The sequence below is a fragment of the Scyliorhinus canicula genome, chromosome 7 (assembly GCF_902713615.1).
Source record: "Scyliorhinus canicula chromosome 7, sScyCan1.1, whole genome shotgun sequence".
Classification (NCBI taxonomy): Eukaryota; Metazoa; Chordata; class Chondrichthyes; order Carcharhiniformes; family Scyliorhinidae; genus Scyliorhinus; species Scyliorhinus canicula.
Genome location: NC_052152.1, coordinates 89309109 through 89329697, shown reverse-complemented (window position 1 = coordinate 89329697; position 20589 = coordinate 89309109). Strand labels below are relative to the sequence as shown.

At 42.1% G+C, this 20589-nt stretch overlaps 1 protein-coding gene across 1 annotated transcript in view; it reads left to right on the top strand.

Annotated features, from left to right (window-relative positions):
- cnksr2a (connector enhancer of kinase suppressor of Ras 2a) overlaps positions 1 to 20589 on the top strand; it is a 709037-nt gene that overhangs the window by 414327 nt on the left and 274121 nt on the right. Inside the window, exon 9 of the mRNA XM_038802429.1 lies at positions 9946 to 10092. Coding sequence (XP_038658357.1) covers positions 9946 to 10092 — 147 coding nt within the window. The remainder of the gene's footprint in view (positions 1 to 9945; positions 10093 to 20589) is intronic.

Here is a 20589-nt window from a genome sequence, read left to right as displayed (position 1 = left end):
GTCATTGTGCCACTCTAAATGCCAATTTTTGTGTGCAGGCGAGTCAGTAAATACCAGTGTGTTCAGTAGCAGCATTTGGCAAAATTATGGAATGCATCAAGGTAAAGAAAGGATTCCATATTAAACGGACAGCATAGTGCAGATTTGAAGTTTGGTATTCAACTTGGATATTTCTTTTTGGGCTTTGAGCATTGCCAACTAGGGCAGCATTTATTGCTAGTCTTGATTTCCCATGAGAAGGTGGTGGTGATCTCTCTTCTTGATCTGCAGTACATGCGGTATAGATACATTTAGAGTGCTGTTAAGGAGTAAGCTCCAGGATTTGATCCAGTGACCGTGAAGGAATGCTGAAGATCAGGGTGACGTATGATTGGGAGGGTAACTTGTAGGCAATGGTGTTCTCATGCCGACTAATGTTCATAGGAGAACATTCGGCCCATCAAGTCTGCACCTTTGAAAGAGCACCCTACCCAAGCCCACGCCTCCACCCTATCCCCATAACCCAGTAACCCCACCAAACACTAAGGGCAATTTTGGACACTAAGAGCAATTTAGCATGGCTAATCCACCTAATCTGCAGATTTTTGGACTGTGGGAGGAAACCGGTGTACACGCAGAAAACCCACGCACACACGGGGAGAACGTGCAGACTCCGCACAGACAGTGACCCAAGCCAGGAATCGAACCTGGGTCTGGTTCTTCTATGTGCAGAGGTCATAGTTTTGGAAGGTGTTATCAAAGAAGCCTTGATAAATTGTGCCAATGATGCTGTAGATGATATACTGCAGCCATGATGTGCCAGTAGTGTGGAGTTTAATGTGATGATTGAGGTGATGAATCAAGCTGGCTGCTTTTTCCTGGTTGAGTGTTGGTGGAGTTGACTCGTCCAGCAAGTGGAGAGTATTCCATTATACTCCTGACATGTGCCTTGTTGATGGTTGACAGACTTTGGGGAGTTAGGAGGTGAGTTAATCATCACAAAAGTCCTAGTCACTGACCTGCACTTGTATCTGTAGTATTTATGTTTGTTTTGGTCAAGGTTTTTCAATGATGATCCCAAAATGTTAATGGGATAGCCAAAAGGATTCTATTGGTATTTAACTGGTAAAAGTAAGAGGAGAGGTGGAGGCAATTCAGAACGACAGTGGATCAATGTATGCAAACAAAGGTAGGCTATGTTACTAAATGAGTACTTTGCATCTGTCCTTCACAAGGAATAAAATTCTGCCACAGTCATAGTGAAAGGAGGCAGTTGAGATTTTGAATTAGCTAAAAAAAAATGGATTAAGTGGAGGTATTAGAAAGACTGGCTGTACTTTAAGCTGATAAGTCTCCGGAACAGGTAGGGAAGCATCTGAGGTACTGACCATAATCTCTTAAAATAGAAAGGGTGATTCCAGAAAACTGGATAATTTCAAAAGTTACTCCCTTGTTCAAAAAGGGTAGAAGGATAAACCCAGCAACTGCAGGCCAGTCAATTTAACCTTGGTGAAGGGAAAGCTTTTAGAAACGATAATCAGGCACAAAATTAAAAGTCACTTGGATAAATGTGGATTAATTAAGGGAAGCCAGCACGCAGTCATTAAAGAAAAATTGTGTTTGACTAACTTGATTTAGCTTTTGGATGAGTTAACATGGAGAATTGATGAGAGTAATACGGTCGATGTGGTGTAAGTGGTCTTCTTAAAGCCCATGGATAAAATGCCAAATAATAGGTTGGACGACTAGTTTTAAGTCATGGAATGACAGGAACATTGGCAGCATTAGGACAAAGTTGGCTGAGTGACAAGAAGCAGAGAGTGGTGGTGAATATTTTTCAGACTGGAAGAAATTATACGGTGGGGTTCCCCGGGGACCAGTGCTAGAAACATTGCTTTTCTTAAAACCAATGAATTACCTAGACTTGCATGTACAGGGTTGAATTTTTAAATTTGCAGATGACGTTAACTTTTAAAAGTTGTGAGGAGGATAGCTTCAACACAACATAGGCTGGTGTAATGGGCAAACATGTCAGAGATTAAATTTAGTGCAGAGAAATGTGAAATAATAGATTTTGGTGGAAAAAATGAGGGGACACAATATTAAATATATGGTGCAGTCCTGAAGTGAGTACAGGAGAAGTGAGACCCGAGGGTTGATGTTCCGAAATCAGTTAAGGTGGCAAGGCAAGTTGAGAAGTTCATTAGAAAGGCATATAGGCTCCTGGGCTTTACAATTAGAGTCACAGAGTAAAAAAGCAATTAATTATTATAAAATAGTTGTTTAGGCTGAACAGGACTAGTGTATCCAATTCTGGCCAGCATACATTAGGATGGTTATGAATTGAGGGTTCTTCTGTTTTGAGAAGAAAAGATTGATGTTTGTTCAAAATTCTGAAGGTCTAGACAGGGTGATTGGAGAGAAACTGTTCTCACTGTTGGGAGTATCGAGAATGAGAAGACACCGATTTAAAGTTATTGATGAAGGAACTAATGGCGACATGAGGAAGAATGTTTTTGGGTAGTGAGTTGTTAGGATCTAAAGTGCTCGGCCTGAGAATGTGTGGAGGCAGATTAATTGGGGCTTTCAAAAAGGAACTGGATAAACTCTTAAAGAAAAACTATTTTCAGAGCTATGGGAAAAGTGAGGAAGAATGGGACTAGAGGTGTTGCTCCTGCAGAGAGCCAGCATCCACACAATGGGCTGAATGGCCTACTTTTGTGCCATAGCCAATCTATAATTGTCAATTCAGTGATGGTAATGCCGTTAAACACCAAGGGGAGAAAGTTAGGTTCTGCCGTGTTGGAGATTTGGGGTACTTGGTGGTATAGTGCTAACATCACTGGATGAGTAAACCAGAGGCCCAGCCTGATGCTTTGGTTATCCAGGTTTGAATCCCAGCATGGTGGAATTTAAATTCAATGAGTAAATCTGAAATTATAAAGCTAGTAAATCTATTATTGTAAAAACCCACCTGGTTCATTGATGTCTGCTAATAAACCACCTAATATTTTAGTTCCAATACAGTTAGTGAGTACAATAATAATTTAATTTGGACTGTTCCACCTGTGTTGTAAAGGCTAAAATGGGCCTACAGTTATGTTTACGCTGCATCTACTTAAGCTTTCTTGTTGCCCTTATGTTCCAGAATCTTTTCAGGGAAGTGGCACTGAGTTACATGAAGAATTTATCTCCCTTTTTGGTTTTTGCTTGTGAATGTTGCTTTTTTCCCATACGTTTGGAAAACCTCTGTTTCAATCAATATGTTTTTCAATTTAATTGTATTTCTCCCCATATGAAATTTTCATTTCAAGGTTGACCATCAGAGCAAGCTGCCACATAGTGCCAAACTGCCATCAGTGGCTAAACATTGTTTAAGCTGCTGGATAAACTTTGTAGAAATAGAGGTATCGATCCTAAGGTATGAGGAAACTAATTGGTCTCAGTCGGAGAAAATATCAGCAATCATAGGCTAATATCAACGGCAGCTTTGGGGACTTGTTATCTTCCTAACTGAAGGAAATGACATGGCAATTAATAATAGCAGGTGGGTTCTTTCTGGGAATGGGGGAAAGGGGAGGAAGGATGTGAAAATTTTGGAGAGAGCCCAGAGATATTCACGGGAATGGGTTCCAGGGATGAAGATAGATGAATGGTTCAGTCATGAAGATAAATTGGAGAAATTAGGACTGTTTTCCCTGGTGAAGAGAAGGTTGAGAGGAGATCTGATAGATATACTCAAACTCCTGATGGATCCTCACTGTCTTCAGGTGATGTCCCGGAGGACTGGAGAATAGCCAATGTTGTTCCTTTGTTTAAGAAGGGTAGCAAGGATAATCCAGGGAACTACAGGCTGGTGAGTCTTATGTCAGTGTTAGGGAAATTACTGGAGAGAATTCTTCGAGACAGGATCTACTCTCATTTGAAAGCAAATGGATGCATTAGCGAGAGGCAGCACGGTTTGTGAAGAGGAGGTCGTGTCTCACTAACTTGATAGAATATTTTGAAGAGGTCACAAAGATGATTGATGCAGGTAGGGCAGTGAATCTTGTCTATATGGACTTCAGTAAGACCTTTGACAAGGTCTCTCATGGCAGACTGGTACAAAAGGTGAAGTCACACGGGATCTGGGGTGAGCTGGGAAGATGGATACAGAACTGGCTAGGTCATAGAAGGCAGAGAGTAGCAATGGAAGGGTGCTTTTCTGATTGGACGGCTGTGACTAGTAGTGTTCCAGAGGGATCAGTGCTGGGACCTCTGCTGTTCATGGTATATATAAATAATTTGGAGGAAAATGTAACTGACCTGATTAGTAAGTTTTCAGACGACACAAAGGTTGGTGGAATTGCGGATAGTGATCAGGACTGTCAGAGGATACAGCAGGATTTAGATCGTTTGGAGACTTGGGAGGAGAGATGGCAGATAGAGTTTAATCTGGACGAATGTGCGGTAATCATTTTTGAAGGTCTAATGCAGGTAGAGAATATACAGTGAATGGTAGAACCCTCAAGAGTATTGACAGCCAGAGAGATCTAGGTGTACAGGTCCACCGGTCACTGAAAGGGGCAACACATGTGGAGAAGGTAGTCAAGAAGGCATACGGCATGCTTGCCTTCATTGGCCGGGGCATTGAGTATAAGAATTGGCAAGTCATGTTGCAGCTGTATAGAACCTTAGGCCACACTTGTGGAGTATAGTGTTTAATTCTGGTCACCACACTACCAGAAGGATGTGGAGGCTTTAGAGAGAGTGCAGAAGAGATTTGCCAGGATGTTGCCTGGTATGGAGGGCATTATCTATGAGGAGTGGTTGAATAAACTCGGTTTGTTCTCACTGGAACAACGGAGGTTGAGGGGTGACCTGATAAAGGTCTACAAAATTATGAGGGGCATAGACAGAGTGGATAGTCAGAGGCTTTTTCCCAGGGTATAGGGGTCAATTACTGGTGGGCATAGGTTTAAGGTGCGAGGGGCAAGGTTTAGAGGAGATGTATGAGGCAAGTCTTTTTACACACAGGGAATGGGTGCCTGGAACTCACTGCCGGAGGAGGTGGTGGAGGCAGGGATGATAGTGACATTTAAGGGGCATCTTGTCAAATACATGAATAGGATGGGAATAGAGGGATACGGACCCAGGAAGTGTAGAAGATTTTAGTTTAGACGGGCAGCATGGTCGGCACAGGCTTGGAGGGCCGAAGGGCCTGTTCCTGTGCTGTACTTTGTTTTGTTCTTTGTTTGTTTCAACAGAGTAGATGGGGAGAACGTTTTAACACTCATGAAAGGATTGAGAACAAGCGGGCACAGATTTAAAGTAATTGGCAAAAGAAGCAAATGTGATATGAGAAAAAGCTTTTTCACGCAGCAAATGGTTAAGATCAGAAATACACTGCCTGAGTGAAGGCAGATTGAATTGAACATTCAAAAGGGAATTAGACTGTTATTAGAAAAGGAAGAATGTGCAAGGTTTCGGGGAGAAGTCAAGGGAATGGCAGTAAGTGAAATGCTCATTTGGAGAGCTGGTGCAGACACGATGGATCGAATGGCATCTTTCTACGTTTAACAACTCTGTGATTAATCAGATCCATTATAAAGCAATCCTTCCGATTATAATCAAAGAAATAAAATAGTGTGTCTCACTTGCTTCTGATTTACTACGAACCACAATGACTATCTCTAGACCTCCAGTTGTAACCATTTTATTTTAGTACAGTTTAACTTTTTTTCATGTTTGGTAATATTTAATTTGTGCAGTATTCCACATGATAACTTCTGTACATATTAACAATAATAATTTTCAGCATTTCCTGTGGCTTGGTAAGGTAAAAATGATTGAAATTTGAATTGGACTTTAAAGGAAATGGATGATGATGATTGCTTCACATCAGAAATGGAAAACTGCAGGAATCTAGTGGAAAAGTAGAATACTGCAGATGCTGGAAATCTGAAATGCAGACAGAATATGCTGGAAATACTCCAGGTCAGGAAACATCTATGGAGAGATAAATTGGAATGAATTAGTGTACCTTTGTGCACGTCCTCATTAGCAAGTATGTATTTGCTTCAGTACGCAGATCAAAATTCTACACTGTATTCCGGGTGTGGCTCATCAAACTCCTGTAAAATTGCAGCTAGAATTTTTAAATCTTGCACTTCAATCTCCTTGCAATAAAGGCTAACATACTATTTGCCTATCTCATTGCTTGTTGTAAATGCATGTTAACTTTGTGTTTTACCGAAGACACCCAAGTTGGGTTATGGGTATAGGGTGGATACATGGGTTTGAGTAGGGTGATCATGGCTCGGCACAACATTGAGGGCCGAAGGGCCTGTTCTGTGCTGTACTGTTCTATGTTCTATGTATATTACACTTGGCCCCTTCATCTAAGTCATTGATGTAGATTGTAAATAACTGAGGTCTCAGCACTGATCCTTGCAATAGCGTACTAGTAATACCTTTTTTCAACTTGAAAATGACCTCTTTATTCCTACTCTTCATTTTTTGTCCTTTAATCAATCCTCTAATTATGCAAATATATAATCCCCAATACCATGATCCTTATGTTGTGTGACAACCTTTCGTGAGAGAACTGATAACATAACAGCTTCATCTTAAAATGCATTTTAATAAAATACGTGTCAGCATAGGTTCATAAAGACCTCCATGTTGAGTTCTCGATGACAGATTACTACTATCTAGGGCAACATCTGTGTAAATACTTGAATTTTTAAACATTGAAATGATAATACATTTATCTGAATTATTACATGAAAGATAGGTTACCTGAATATAGGGCTGAAGGGAGAGGGATGAGGTGGGAGGGGAGAATGCTAACTTGTTGTCCAACTCTAACCTTTTTTGCCTCATACTACTGAAATCATGAAAATGTGGTTTACTTCCCAGTGTTAGTTTTCTCTTGTGAACCTGTCCTTATTATAGAATTACGGGTCACCAGTGTTCTTGGATGTTCTTTGAATTTTCACTCTTGGTAATTTCATCAAATATCGCACTATTTACATGAAAGATGTGCTGTCCAAAAACTGCCTTTGAATTCAACACTCATTCAATATGTTGTTCTATTTATAAATTGTGTTTTTCTCCTCAGTGGTGGGAAAATATAGAGAAAATGCAATATATATGAATATATATTGTACATAAAAAATGGTATAATCCAAGAAAAAAATTACTTTCATTATCTTTTAACAATAGAATGAGAAAACAATATTGCAAGGAAGGGAGAACTTGGAAATGAAATATTAAATACAATTGTGGTGAATGGAAATTAGAAACAGGAAAGAGCCATTTGGCCCATCAAGCCAACTGTTTCATAAAAACAGAAAATGCAGGAAATACTCGGTAGGTCCGGCAGCAAATGTACAGAAGATAACAGAATTAATGTTTCAGGTCATGACCTTTCATCAAAAACAGCATTATCGTTATTTTTGGAGTAAGAACATAGAACATTACAGCGCAGTACGGGCCCTTCGGCCCTCGATGTTGTGCCGACCCATGAAACCATCTGAAGCCTATCTGACCTACACTATTCCATTTTTATCCATATGTCTATCCATTGACCACTTAAATGCCCTTAAATTTGGCGAGTCTACTACTGTTGCAGGCAGGGCGTTCCACACCCCTACTACTCTCTGAGTAAAGAAACTGCCTCTGACATCTGTCCTATATCTACCACCCCTGAATTTAAAGCTATGTCCCCTCGTGTTGATCATCACCATCCGAGGAAAAAGACTCTCACTGTCCACCCTATCTAACCCTCTGACTATCTTATATGTCTCTATTAAGTCACCTCTCAGCCTTCTCCTCTCTAATAAAAACAACCTCAAGTCCCTGAGCCTTTCCTCGTAAGACCTTCCCTCCATACCAGGCAACGTCCTAGTAAATCTCCTCTGAACCCTTTCCAAAGCTTCCACATCCTTCCTATAATGTGGTGACCAGAACTGCACGCAGTACTCCAGGAGCGGCCGCACCACAGTTATGTACAGCTGCAGCATGACCTCGTGGCTCCGAAACTCAATCCCCCTACTGATAAAGGCTAGCACACCATATGCCTTCTTAACAGCCCTATTAACCTGGGTGGCAACTTTCAGGGATTTATGTACCCGGATGCCGAGATCTCTCTGTTCATCTACACTACTAAGAATCTTGCCATTACCTCAGTACTCTGCATTCCTGTTACTCCTTCCAAAGTGAACCACCTCACACTTTTCCACATTAAACTCCATCTGCCACCTCTCAGCCCAGCTCTGCAGCTTATCTATGTCCCTCTGTAACCTATAACATCCTTCAGCACTGTCCACAACTCCACCAACCTTCGTGTCATCTGCAAATTTACTAACCCATCCTTCTACACCCTCTTACAGGTCATTTATAAAAATGACAAAGAGCAGTGGCCCCAAAACAGATCCTTGCGGTACACCACTAGTAACTGAACTCCAGGATGAACATTTGCCATCAACCACCACCCTCTGTCTTCTTTCAGCTAGCCAATTACTGATCCAAACCGCTAAATCAGCTTCAATCCCATACTTCCGTATTTTCTGCAATAGCCTACCGTGGGGAACCTTATCAAACGCCTTACTGAAATCCATATACACCACATCAACCGCTTTATCCTGATCCACCTGTTTGGTCACCTTCTCAAAAAACTCAATAAGGTTTGTGAGGCATGACCTACCCTTCACAAAAGGCAAAGAAGGTCTGAGTTGGACAATACGTTAGCAGCACCCCCTCATTCTCTCACTGGTCTTGCTATGCTCTCACTTTCAGTCTTGCTCGTTTACCTTCCCCTGGTCTTTCTGTGCACTCACTTCTTGCTTGCCCTTTTAACCTCTCGCTTGTCACATTGTGCTCTCACTCTCAAGCCCACTCATTTTTCCTCCTAATGGTCTCGTTATGTTCTCACTCTCAAATTTACTCTTTAAACCTCTAGCTGGTCTTGATATGCTATCACTCTCGAGCCTGCTCTTTTTACATCTCACTGGTCATGCTGTGTTCCCATTCTTAGATTTACTCCTTTACACTCTTGCTGGTCATGCTGTGCTTTGACTCTCGAGCCTGCTCTTTTATCCCTCTGCCAGTCTTGCTGAGCTTTTACTCTCTAGGCTGCTGTACTGACATCTCATTGGCTTCACTGTGCTCGTCACTCTCGAGCCTGATCTTTTGATGTCTCGCAAGTCTCACTGTGCTCTTGCTCTCGAGCCTGCTCTTTTGATGTCTCGCTGGCCTCACTGTGCTCTCACTCTCCAGGCTGCTGTTTATCCTCTCGCTGTTCTCACTGTGCCCTCATTCTCTAGGCTGCCATTTTGATGTCTCGCTGGTCTCACTCTCTTTTGACATCGCGCTGATTACGCTGTGCCTTTACTTTCTAGCCACTCTTTTACTCTCCCACCAGTCCTGCTGAGCTCTCACTGTCTTATCCTCTCACTGGTCCTTCTCAAACTAGTTTGAGATATGAAAACGTTTGTGCTCTTGCAGCTTAATCTTTTGGAATATATTGGTGAGGAATTGTGATACCAAGTTTATTTCTATGTATGCATCTCAAAATAACATCATACTTTTGATTTCGGAGAGACATGTTTTGTATTGTGAATATGTGGCTGATATTACCGGTGTACAAGCACCATTAAAATGCTTATTTTACAATTTCTCACTGCTAAGAATGCTCATTTTAAATGGTCAGCCAGATATGAAGTGGAAGTCAGCCATTCTCTGACATTGCCTTATCTTGAAGTCACCAAGCATTGAAAGCCATTCCATTATCTTTTTTCATGAGAAACCTTTCAGACTATGCTAATTGTTTTTATACTACTTACTTTTTATAATTTGTGTCAATGCTTGTTTGTTGCCAAGTGTCTTTTAGAGTAATCTACTGGGACACTAATGAGGTATTTTTTGCTTTCACTTTTGTTATTTTTTTTTTAATCCTTTTTTATTTTTGCTGTTGGCTTCTAGGTAGGATGGCAGTTGAAAAACTTGGTAAATGCGCTTCGAGAAGATCCCAGTGGGGTCATCTTAACCTTAAAGAAACGACCTCAGAGCATGCTCACCTCTGCACCTGCTTTGCTTAAGAACATGAGATGGAAACCTCTTGCACTGCAGGTAAACTAAACTTCATTTTGCATTTAGCAGAATCTCTTTATTTTGGGCACCTATATACACGAGATTGCGATGTAATACTTCTTTAATACTACCTACCCTAAAATGCTCACGTTGAACATATATTGTTTCTTGCTTTAGGGATGTATTTAAATTACAGTAGAAGTCAGAATCTTAATTTGTTGATCATCATAAATAGTCAGAATGAGCAATTCTCACCCTCTCACTGTCCAGTACTATGACTGCAGAAACTCCCAGGCCAATTCTATGTTCCAGTTCTTCTGAAGTGACATATCAATATTGCTCTTGTCAATAGGATTTGGAGCTGTCACCTTTTGTAAAATACCAATATTTGCTTGTTTTGCAAACTGCAGAATATTGCTGTTTCAACAAATGTAGCCATCTTTGAATAATCCAATAGAAGATTCCTGAAGTAAAGGAAAGGACCCTTTGCTTACGATCAGGGTTTGTCTTCTCTAATATTCGCCCTGCCTGTGAAACCTTAAATTCCCTCAGTATCTATCTGGCTGTGGCTCAAGGCCCAAGCCAATGCTTCAGTCTCTCCCATTTTTAAAAAGATGCAAGTTGTTGGCAAATAGCTGAGTGACAATTTGTGAGTTGTAACCGGAAATGCCAATGCAACAAAAATGCCGACTGAAATTAGGCTTGTTATCCTAAGGATCATCTCCCAAGTGGCTTCATAGTTTTTATTTCCTGTTGCTTTACATTTACCTGTAAATTTCCTCTGTATAACCTGGTACGGATAACTGAAAACTGAACTATAATTGAAGGGAAAGGTGGAGCCTGGGTCTTATGAACTTTCCCCATGTATCAAGAATGTAATTTTAAAAGTATATTTTTATTTGAAGAAAAACTTATAAAGTTGCTCAGCCATGGAGATCAGCCTTTAAAGAATCTGTATTGCTGCAACTTCAGTGACATTGTTGACCAAAAGAAGCTGCTGGCATTCCACTGCAGCTACAATTCCTTCAGCTGGTTGCATACTCAGACCAACTGCTCCTCCCAACCCCGAGGTAACTATCTGAAAGACACTAAAAAGATCACCTCACTGCTCAGTGTGTCTACTCCACAAAATCTTTTCAAGGTGCAAGGGCATCATGAACAGATAGCACGGGCTGGTTTCTCCGTTTCTGCAACTAAGTGTTGATACCAACGGAGAATTTTACGTCAGGAAAATCGGCGCCACACCGACACCAATTCCACTACCGGTGAGGGGCTCGCACCAGTGCATTGTGGAACACCATCGGTTCCCATGAAAAACAGTGTGGCATTCACCAGTTCCGTGATCGACACTCACAATGTTGACAAGCTGCAGTCGCACATAAACATACACTCCCCACGCACACTTATCAAGGCCAAAAAGATGGGACAGGTTGTGCTGGAGCGCCCATACAGCTGATGGGTCGGGCTAGGGCCAGAGGGCACCCAGGGGGGTGCCCTGGGGAGGGTCATCTCTACGACCCAGGGCACCAGGTTTAAAGCAGGATGTCAGCAGGCGCAGCCAAATGGCAGAAGCCCCCCAGTCAGTGACAAGACTGTCGGCGAAATATGGCGGTGTTGGACACTGTCCGTATGCCCCATCGCTCTCCCAGCAGCCACAACATCAGGTTCACAATTTTTGAGACCACATGTGGATCGTGTCGTCAAGAACTCGGCCCATTGGGCAGCATGGTGGCGCAGTAGGTTAGCACTGCGGCCTTACGGCGCCAAGGTCCCAGGTTCAATCCCGGCTCTGGGTCACTGTCCATGTGGAGTTTGCATATTCTCCCCGTGTTTGCGTGGGTTTTGCCCTTACAACCTAAAAATGTGCAGGGTAGGTGGATTGGCCTTGCTAAATTGCCCCATAATTGGAAACAATTAATTGGGTACTCTAAATTTTAAAAAAAAGAACTCGGCCCATTGGAGGAGGAGAATCATAAGTGGGCCCACTAATGATATGCAAACAGTGTTTAAAGTGCATGTGTCATGCATCGCATTGACGCCATTTTGAGGTGATGGAGCATCGCGATTTGGGGTCAAACCATGACTGCCGCGATTTCGGCGTTGGAAGCTATTCTCCGCCCGATCGCAGGCCCCGATTTTAAGTCAGCTAACAGAGAACCTGCCTCACAAATCCAAACTGTAACTCAAGGAGGAAGTCCATAGTAGAATCATTCTGTACCTTTAAGAAATCTAATGTGAGGGGAGGAGCAATAGTACAGAGAATCAGCAATTGAACCCGACATTGATCATTTTTTTGATAAACAAAGCCAATGGACCAGCCTTCTTGATGGCCACAAAAAGACAAGTGCAGAGTTCACCTGCGAAACCACATTGCTGTCAGTGTAACTGTTCTGGGAACAGGCCCATGACTTTGCTTTGGATCAAATAGATTGAAGTGCATTCTGCATTCTGTTTTGGAAGAAATGGAAAACCAACAAAATTAACATAATTGCTGATGTTAACAGAGGCTGCACGCTCGGCTGTGGAAAATTTGTGATCGAATGCTCATTTCTCTTGAACTAAATACACTAATAAAAACATAACTCCTCGGAATACATTAAAGCGTGAGTGCTTTACATTGATAATCCATGAACTTCACTTCTTTAAGCAAAGCAGCAATTTTACACCTGGAGATACTTTGGACAAATAAATTACCACATGTTAAATAAATATATGATCCCTTTGTTTTTAGTGCTTGTTCAACAAATACTTTTTGTGTTGGAGTTTAAGATTTTTGTCTTTGCAACAAACGAAGGCATATTGATTTGAAGAGCAAACACAATGTGCAAAATTCTTCAGCCCCTCTGTGACAGGTTTCGCTGCACAGAGGTGGTTCACCATTGGCCGTCGACAAGATTTTTCAGTCCCGCCGAAATCAATGGCAGTTTACATTCCTCATCCATATCAGGAATCTGCAGCAGAGGATGACTTCATCAGGACCGAGGATCCCGCCAGTGGAAAGTGCTGGAGAATTCTGCCCAATACATGGATGTTTATTTATAACCACTCAAGTGAAAACTGGCAATTGATTTGCAACCCATCCACAAACATTCAGTCCCTTCACCACCGACACACCATAGTAGCAGTGTGTACCAGCATCAAAATGCACTGCAGGAACTCACCAAGGGTCCTTCGATGGCAGCTCTCAAACCCACGACTGCTACCACCAAGGACAAGAGCAGCAGATACATGGGAGCACCACCACCTGCAAGTTCCCTCCAATCCACTCACCATCCTAGCTTGGAAATTTATCACCATTCCTTCAGTATCGCTGCTTCAAAATCCAGGAATTCCCTCCTTAATAGTACTGTGGATGTACCTACACCACATGGACTGCGACGGTTCAAGAAGAAAGCTCACCACCATCTTCTAAAGAACAGATAGGGATTGGCAATAAATGCTGGCCTAGCCAGCGATGCCCACATCCTTCAAAGCATAATAGAAATGACACCTCTTGTTGGATATATTCTTGGAAGTTTGAACACATGGCATCCTGCCTTCAATTTCCCCATTCCAGGTTATTTTCCCACCGTCGAGTCATTAGATTTCCTCCATGTGCAATATCAAACTGTTCTGCTGAGGAGGTCTCAAAGTTGATGTGCCTGAAGTTGGCCGAGTCCTTCCGGAAACATGCTAAAGTGGAGTTTCCACCTCCGTCACAATCAGCAATCCTGGCACAAACTGCAATCAACATTCTGCTAATTCCTGGATGTGAATTTCTTTTTGCCCCCACTCAGACTCACTTTGATGTCACTGAATGTAAAACCCATCATGAACAAGTGCAATCAGTTAGGATTTCAGATCATAATTACTGTTTTGAAAATTTACATTAAGAAATATTACTTGTCTTTCAAAGGGGTAACTGGGTGCAATTTTATTAATAGGGCTGAAAATTGATTTATCTCAAAAAATAAGCATTTTAATCAGTCATTCACCTAATTTTAAGGAACTGAAAATGACTTTTGAAAAATTATACAGATCCATTTATTACTTGGATTGGTGAGCAGTAGTCAGTTGTTTGGTAAAATATTTTGAATATTTAAACACTTTTGAAAGGTGTCTATTAGTTCCCATGCCCCTAAAATGGTCTTAATTCTAAGAACCTCCTTGAAGGCCTGTGGTCAGCATAAGTAGCGTGAACTCATGATAGTGGTTAAGTTCATCCGGGGACATGGCGAGTCTTGTGGACATGGACTGGAGAAGCAGACATGTTCCTCCTGGAAATCACAAGAGAGGTTTAGGCCTTTCTCTAGGGAACGGCTTGGGGTGCAACAATCCTAGAACATGTTGGCTGGGGGGGGGCAACAATCTTAAAACATGTTCCCCACATGTATCTACATGTCATTGTGCTGTCATGGGTTACACAATGGTGCTAAGGCTATAGGTGCTTCCTGGGTACATTCCATAGGAACGGGAAGTAGATTGGCAGCATGGTAATAATACCCAATAGTAGTTTAAATAGGTATGTTCTTATGCAGCCACCTGGGAAACTGATCCTTGCGATCCTCTACCAGAAATTCACAGGGAATTAAAATCAACCCCCTTATTCCCATTGCAGTTATTATTTTCAGCAGGAAAAAACTTGCATTAAAGTAGGGCCTTTCATGATTGCAAGATGTGCTGAAGTGAGTTGCAGTAAATGAAGTATTTTTAAAATGTGGTTACTGTTATTCTGTGGGAAACATGGCTGCCAATATGGGCACAGCAAGCTCCCACAAACAATGTGGCAATGACCAGATACCCTCCAATTTTTGTGATGTTAATTGGGGCTTGAATATTGGCCATGTCACCGGAGGAGATATTTCAGGAGTTTGAAATCAATTCCTGTGAATTAAATATTAATCAAAGAAAAGAGGTAGAAAAACGATTATTCAGTATATAGACCCCGAAACAGTAACCACACTGTAGGAAAGAGTATAAATCAGTAAATAAACAGAGTATGTAAAAAGAATAGAGTAATAATTATGGGTGACTTTTATCTTTATGCTAATTGAGTTGATTAAGTCGGAAAAGGTAGCGACAACAAATTCAAAGAGTGCATTAAGGATAGTTTCCGAGAGCAATATGTCATGGAGCCAATCAGGGAACACGTTATCTTGGACCTAGTAAGGGGAAATGAGGCAGGTTTAGTAAATGACCTCAGAGCAAAAGATAGCCGAGGAAGTAGTGATCATAATATGATAGAATTTAATATTCAGTTCGAGAGTGAGAAACTTGGTTTGGAAACAATTGTGTTTAAATTAAATGAAAGGAATTACAATGAAATGAAGATAGAGTTAGCTAAAGTGAACTGGGTGGATAGATGAGCAGAAAAGACAGCAAAGACAGGAGATAATTCATGACGCTCAGCAAAAATATATCCCAGTAAGGAGGAAAAATTCAAAGAGAAGGCTAACCAAGGAAGTTAAGGAGAGTATTAAGTTATAGGAAAAAGCATATCAGGAGACAAAAGTCAGTGATAGTCCCAAAGACGGGGATAAATTCAGAAAATGGGGGAGGAATTAAATACCATACCCATCACGAGAGAAGTTGTATTAGACAGACTAATGGGGTAAAGGGGGGTAAGTCCTCTGGCCCTGATGGCTTGCATCCCAAGATCCTAAAATAAGTAGCTACAGAAATAGTAGATGTATTGGTTGTATTTTTCAAAAAATCTTTGAATTCTGATGAAGTACTGGAGGATTGGAAAACTGCCAACGTGACACCCTATTAAAAAGGGAGGGAGGCAAAAAGTAAGTAACTATGGGCCAATTAACCAAAACATCTATTGTTGGAACAAATGTTGGAATCATTTGTTAAGGAAGTCGTGCACATTTGGAAATTCATAATCTGATCAAGATGGGTCAGCATGAAAGGAAAATTGTATCTGACTAATTTATTAGAGCTTTCAAGGAAGTCTCAACCGGAATGAATGGCGGGAAACCAGTAGATGTGTTGTAGTTTGACTTCCAGAAGGTGTTTGACAATGTACCTTACAAAAGGTTACAGCATAAGATAATAGCCCATGGTATTAGAGGTAGTATATTGACATGGATTGCGAATTGGCTAATGGGTAAGAAACAGTGAGTTGGGGCTAAGGTTTTTCAGGTTGCGACCTGTAACCAGTAACTGTCCCACCGGACTCAGTGCTGGGACTGTTTACAATATATATTAATATTAATGACTTGGAGAAAAGGAGAGATTGTACTGCAGCCAAATTGGCAGATGAAAACAAAATAGTTGAGAAGGAAAGTTGTGAGAGGGATACAAGCGGTTTGCAAAACAATATTGATAGGTTAAATAAGTAGCCAAAAAAGTTGACAAATGAGGTATATTGTGGGGAAATGTGAATTTGTTAATTTGGGAAAGGAGAACTAAAGAACAGATAATTATTTAATGGAGAAAATCTACAGAAAGATGCAACACAAAGTCACTTGGGGGTACTTGTGCACAAAACACAGAAAGTTAGCGCACAGGTGCAACAGATGATCAAGGATGCTAATGGAATTTTGGCCTTATTTAAAGTGGGTTGGGATATAAGAGTCGGGAAGTCTTGCTGCAACTGTACAAGGTACTGGTGAGACCACATCTGGAGTACTGTGAGCAATTTTTGTTCCCTTATTTAAAGAAAGATATTATTTCATTGGAGGCGGTTCAGAGAAGGTTCACTAGGATGATCTCCGGTATGGAGGGATTGTCTTCTGAGCAAAGGTCAAAAAGGTTGGGACTCTACTCATTGGAATTTAGAAGAATTAAATATGATCTCTTTGAAACAAATAGGATTCTTACGGAGGTGGATAGGGTAAAAACTGACAGGATATTTCCCCTCCGGGGAGAGTGCAGGATCAGAGGATGTAGTCTCAGAATAAAGGGGTGTCAATTTAAGATTATGATGAGGAGCATTGTGAGTTTTTGGAACTCCTTGTCACAGAGAGCTGTAGGGGCAGAGTCCTTGTGTATATTTAAGGCTGAGATAGATTCTTGATCGGTAAGGGAATCAAGGGTTACGGGGAAAATGGATGTGACGAATGTTAGATCAGCCATGATCCTATTGAATGACGGAGCAGGCTCAAGGGACTGAATGGCCTACTTCTGTTCCTATTTCTTATGGTCTTAATTGACTACAGTAATAATGAGTGTGGAGGTGAAGGTTATCATGAGCTAGGGAGGTTATTAGGCTCAAGGGCTTCATTTAAGAGGTAACAATTGATTCAGAAATTACCTCAACCCACTCAAACTGTTTCATTGAGTTGAAAGTTTTGCAGTGGCAGCATTTCTTTATCACTACTCAGTAATGAATTGAAAACGGGTACAATCAACCTCAATAAAAAATGTACATTTCTCTAGTATAGTGCCAACTAAACCAAGTTCTATTTCGTTCTGAGTTCTTCTTAGTTCACATTGCATTGTTTGCTTTTTGTTTCTTAACCAATGACTTGTTAGCCTATTTATTTATTTTTGAGACTGTATCTTGCAACCAAAGAACTATGTACATTAAAAGAAAATTCAGTTCAAAGTTCTTTCCAAAAAATGTAAACTTGTTTGTCGTTTCAGTTGACATGAAAGTTAATTTTTGGGAGCCAGTGCTATTAATGTTAATTAATGGCTCACTTGTCTGAATCCAGTTAGAGTAAATATATGTAAATATTCCAGGTGAATGCCCTTAGCTGAAATCACCTCCGCTTTGCCATTTTGCTGCTCCTATTTTATTGTGTGGAGGTTGCTGCAGAACAGCAGTGATTCCATATCCCAAGTCTTGGACAATCTATGAGAAATCTCATGGGGGATGTACTACTGGCTACTAGTTTTCATAAATTTGATGAATATTTTAAAACTGAAATTCAAATTAAATGGTATGATAGATATGCTTTAAAGAAATCTATGTTGTAAGGAAAGTTGTTAAAATTATCTTTCATTCAATAAATTGTTAAATTTATCATAGTGACAACCTGAATTTGTGACACCAAATGATTTCAAAATAACTCACTATATTGATTAGCCTCCGCAATGTAGGTGAAGGACGTTGACTACCGATGGGGAGATACCTCTTTCAGACTTCTGCATTGCAACAAAGTGTTTTTGTGAGGAGTTCCATGTCAGAGACACACTTCACATCAGATCTCAGAGTCCCTATCCCAATTTCAGGAGTTAACAATCATGGTAAAATATAATTTTGGCACCAGATTAGAAAGTATTTGTGTGGCCTGGGGAAAGACAAATGCTAGCAAGTGTCTTGAGCACCTGAAGCATGCTGAACCTGTTGTATCTAGACAGAACCATCTACTCTAGCCTCTGCAAAGATAAATTCTTAGCCAAATTCTCAAGAAATAGTAGAAGTTCATGGATAATCATTGGGGACCAACCCTGTCCCGTACAATTTGATCATGACCTGGATTGAAGGCAGTTAAAAAGCATGAAGTGAAATAAGGTGGTGAAGTACTTGACATTGAATCTTTTCCATGTGTTCTGTGCATTTGAATGATGAATAGGCTGGTTTAGCTCACTGGGCTAAATCGCTGGCTTTTAAAGCAGACCAAGCAGGCCAGCAGCACGGTTCGATTCCCGTACCAGCCTCCCCGGGCAGACGCCGGAACGTGGCGACTAGGGGCTTTTCACAGTAGCTTCATTGAAGCCAACTCGTGACAATAAGCGATTTTCATTTTATTTCATTTCATTCGTATCGAATGATAAGAGAAAGAAAACGTAAAATGTTATCTCTGTAGAATGTCCCAGTTCTCTATGTAGCCACAGTAACACAAAATGAAGCATTGCATATTTCAGCCACGCATGACAATTATTTTAATTGTAATATAATTATGTTATGTTTAGTCAGCATAATTTTAAGAAAAGAGAATACATCTACATTTTCATAGCAATGCTGGTTTGCTGTCCAGAAAGAAAGCTTTGTAAACTTAATATTTGCAAGATCATGGGCGGGATTGTCTCTTGGCTAACGCCGGAGTCGGGTGTTATGCTTCTTGAAAGAATGCTCGAAGTCGTCTTTAGGTTAAAGGATGATTTATTGTGCCCCACAATAAATTACAGAATTGCACTTGAGAAAATGCTGCTCTTCAATGTTCTGCAACTAGGCCCAAAACAGACTAGCAGCCCAGAGTTAACTTCCACACCTTGCCTCTTCAACCCTCCGGTTCAAGTGGCCAAGGCGGGCCTTCGCCGTTCCTTTTATGTGTCCCCGCGCTGCCCCCTGGTGGTACTTCCATGTCCCACCAGTCCCTTCTGTTCACACTCAAGCGAGGATCACCACATTGGGAACCGCGATTGGGCGGAGAATCGGTTCCGACGCACCAAAATCACAGCAGACCCCAATTTTACGCTAAATCGCAATTCTCTGTCTCCTCGATAGCGGAGTTAATGGGCGGGATTCTCCAGTCGGTGACGCCAAAACCACGTTCGCCGATCGGTTCGAGAATCCACATTTGCACCGAAATCGGGGACGGTGGCGCTTTTGCGATGCTGCGCCCCCTCAAAAATGGTGTACTCGGAGTACGCCTGCAAGCCCCTCTGTGATACATGCCTGCCGCATTTGGGTTGGCAATAATAGTGGGTCCAGACCATGAGATGTAGGATGATGACAACCCACTCCGCGATGAATTCTGGTGCTACTCATCAAAGCCCTGCTCATGGTAGCACTTCCCACCCTCCAGCTGGGCGACCCCTACATGCGAGCTGTTCATCCCATCATACAATCCCATCGGATTCCTGGGGTGGCAGTAGTGGGGATGGTTGGGGTTTGGAGGTTGGGGAGCCCAGCCCACCACCAACGACCGCCCTGTGCCCCCTCTCTGGCACAGACTATCCCACCCCTCACATCCATCTGTCAGAACACCGACGCAGGTTGTAACAGTGTGAACAGTGTTTAATGTGCACAAATATCTACAGCTACGTGCCCGAGCCCCTATAAGTAAACTGTGCCCTGCAACCTATCAATGTAACTGGTATCTAACTTTCTGACCTTACGGGCCCTCACACTACATCTAGGTGGATCCCAGATGGTACAGCAGGAGTGGAGGTGGCCTGTTGTGATTCTCACCCTGTGACCTGGGTCCCCGTTGGTGGCCATCTTCTGGGGGAACCGAGCCTGGATGGGCCCAGCTGCTGCTCGGGTGTCTCAGATGGCGTGGTGCTGCTCAATTCTGCCCGCTGCCCACCAGATGCGCCAGGGGCAGGAGGGGGTGTGGGGGGAGTTTGAGATGCTGTGATGCGCCAGTACCTCCCCTGCGGGAATCACCAGCACAGGCCCCATCACTTCCTCTACCCTCAGGGTGCCCGATGACCCCATGGCTACTCCATGGGGGTGCTTACCCCTGAGGCTCCCCCACCACCTGGCGCTGCCAGTTCTGGATGCCCCCTCTGGCCTCGACCAGGGTCTGCATGCTTGCGGACATGGAGCACAGAGAGTGGACCGTCTCCAACTGGGGCTGCGCCACATCATGCTGTGACTGTGGCACCACATTCTGGGACTGGACAAACTCCCTCTGTGTCTGCGCCACATCAGCC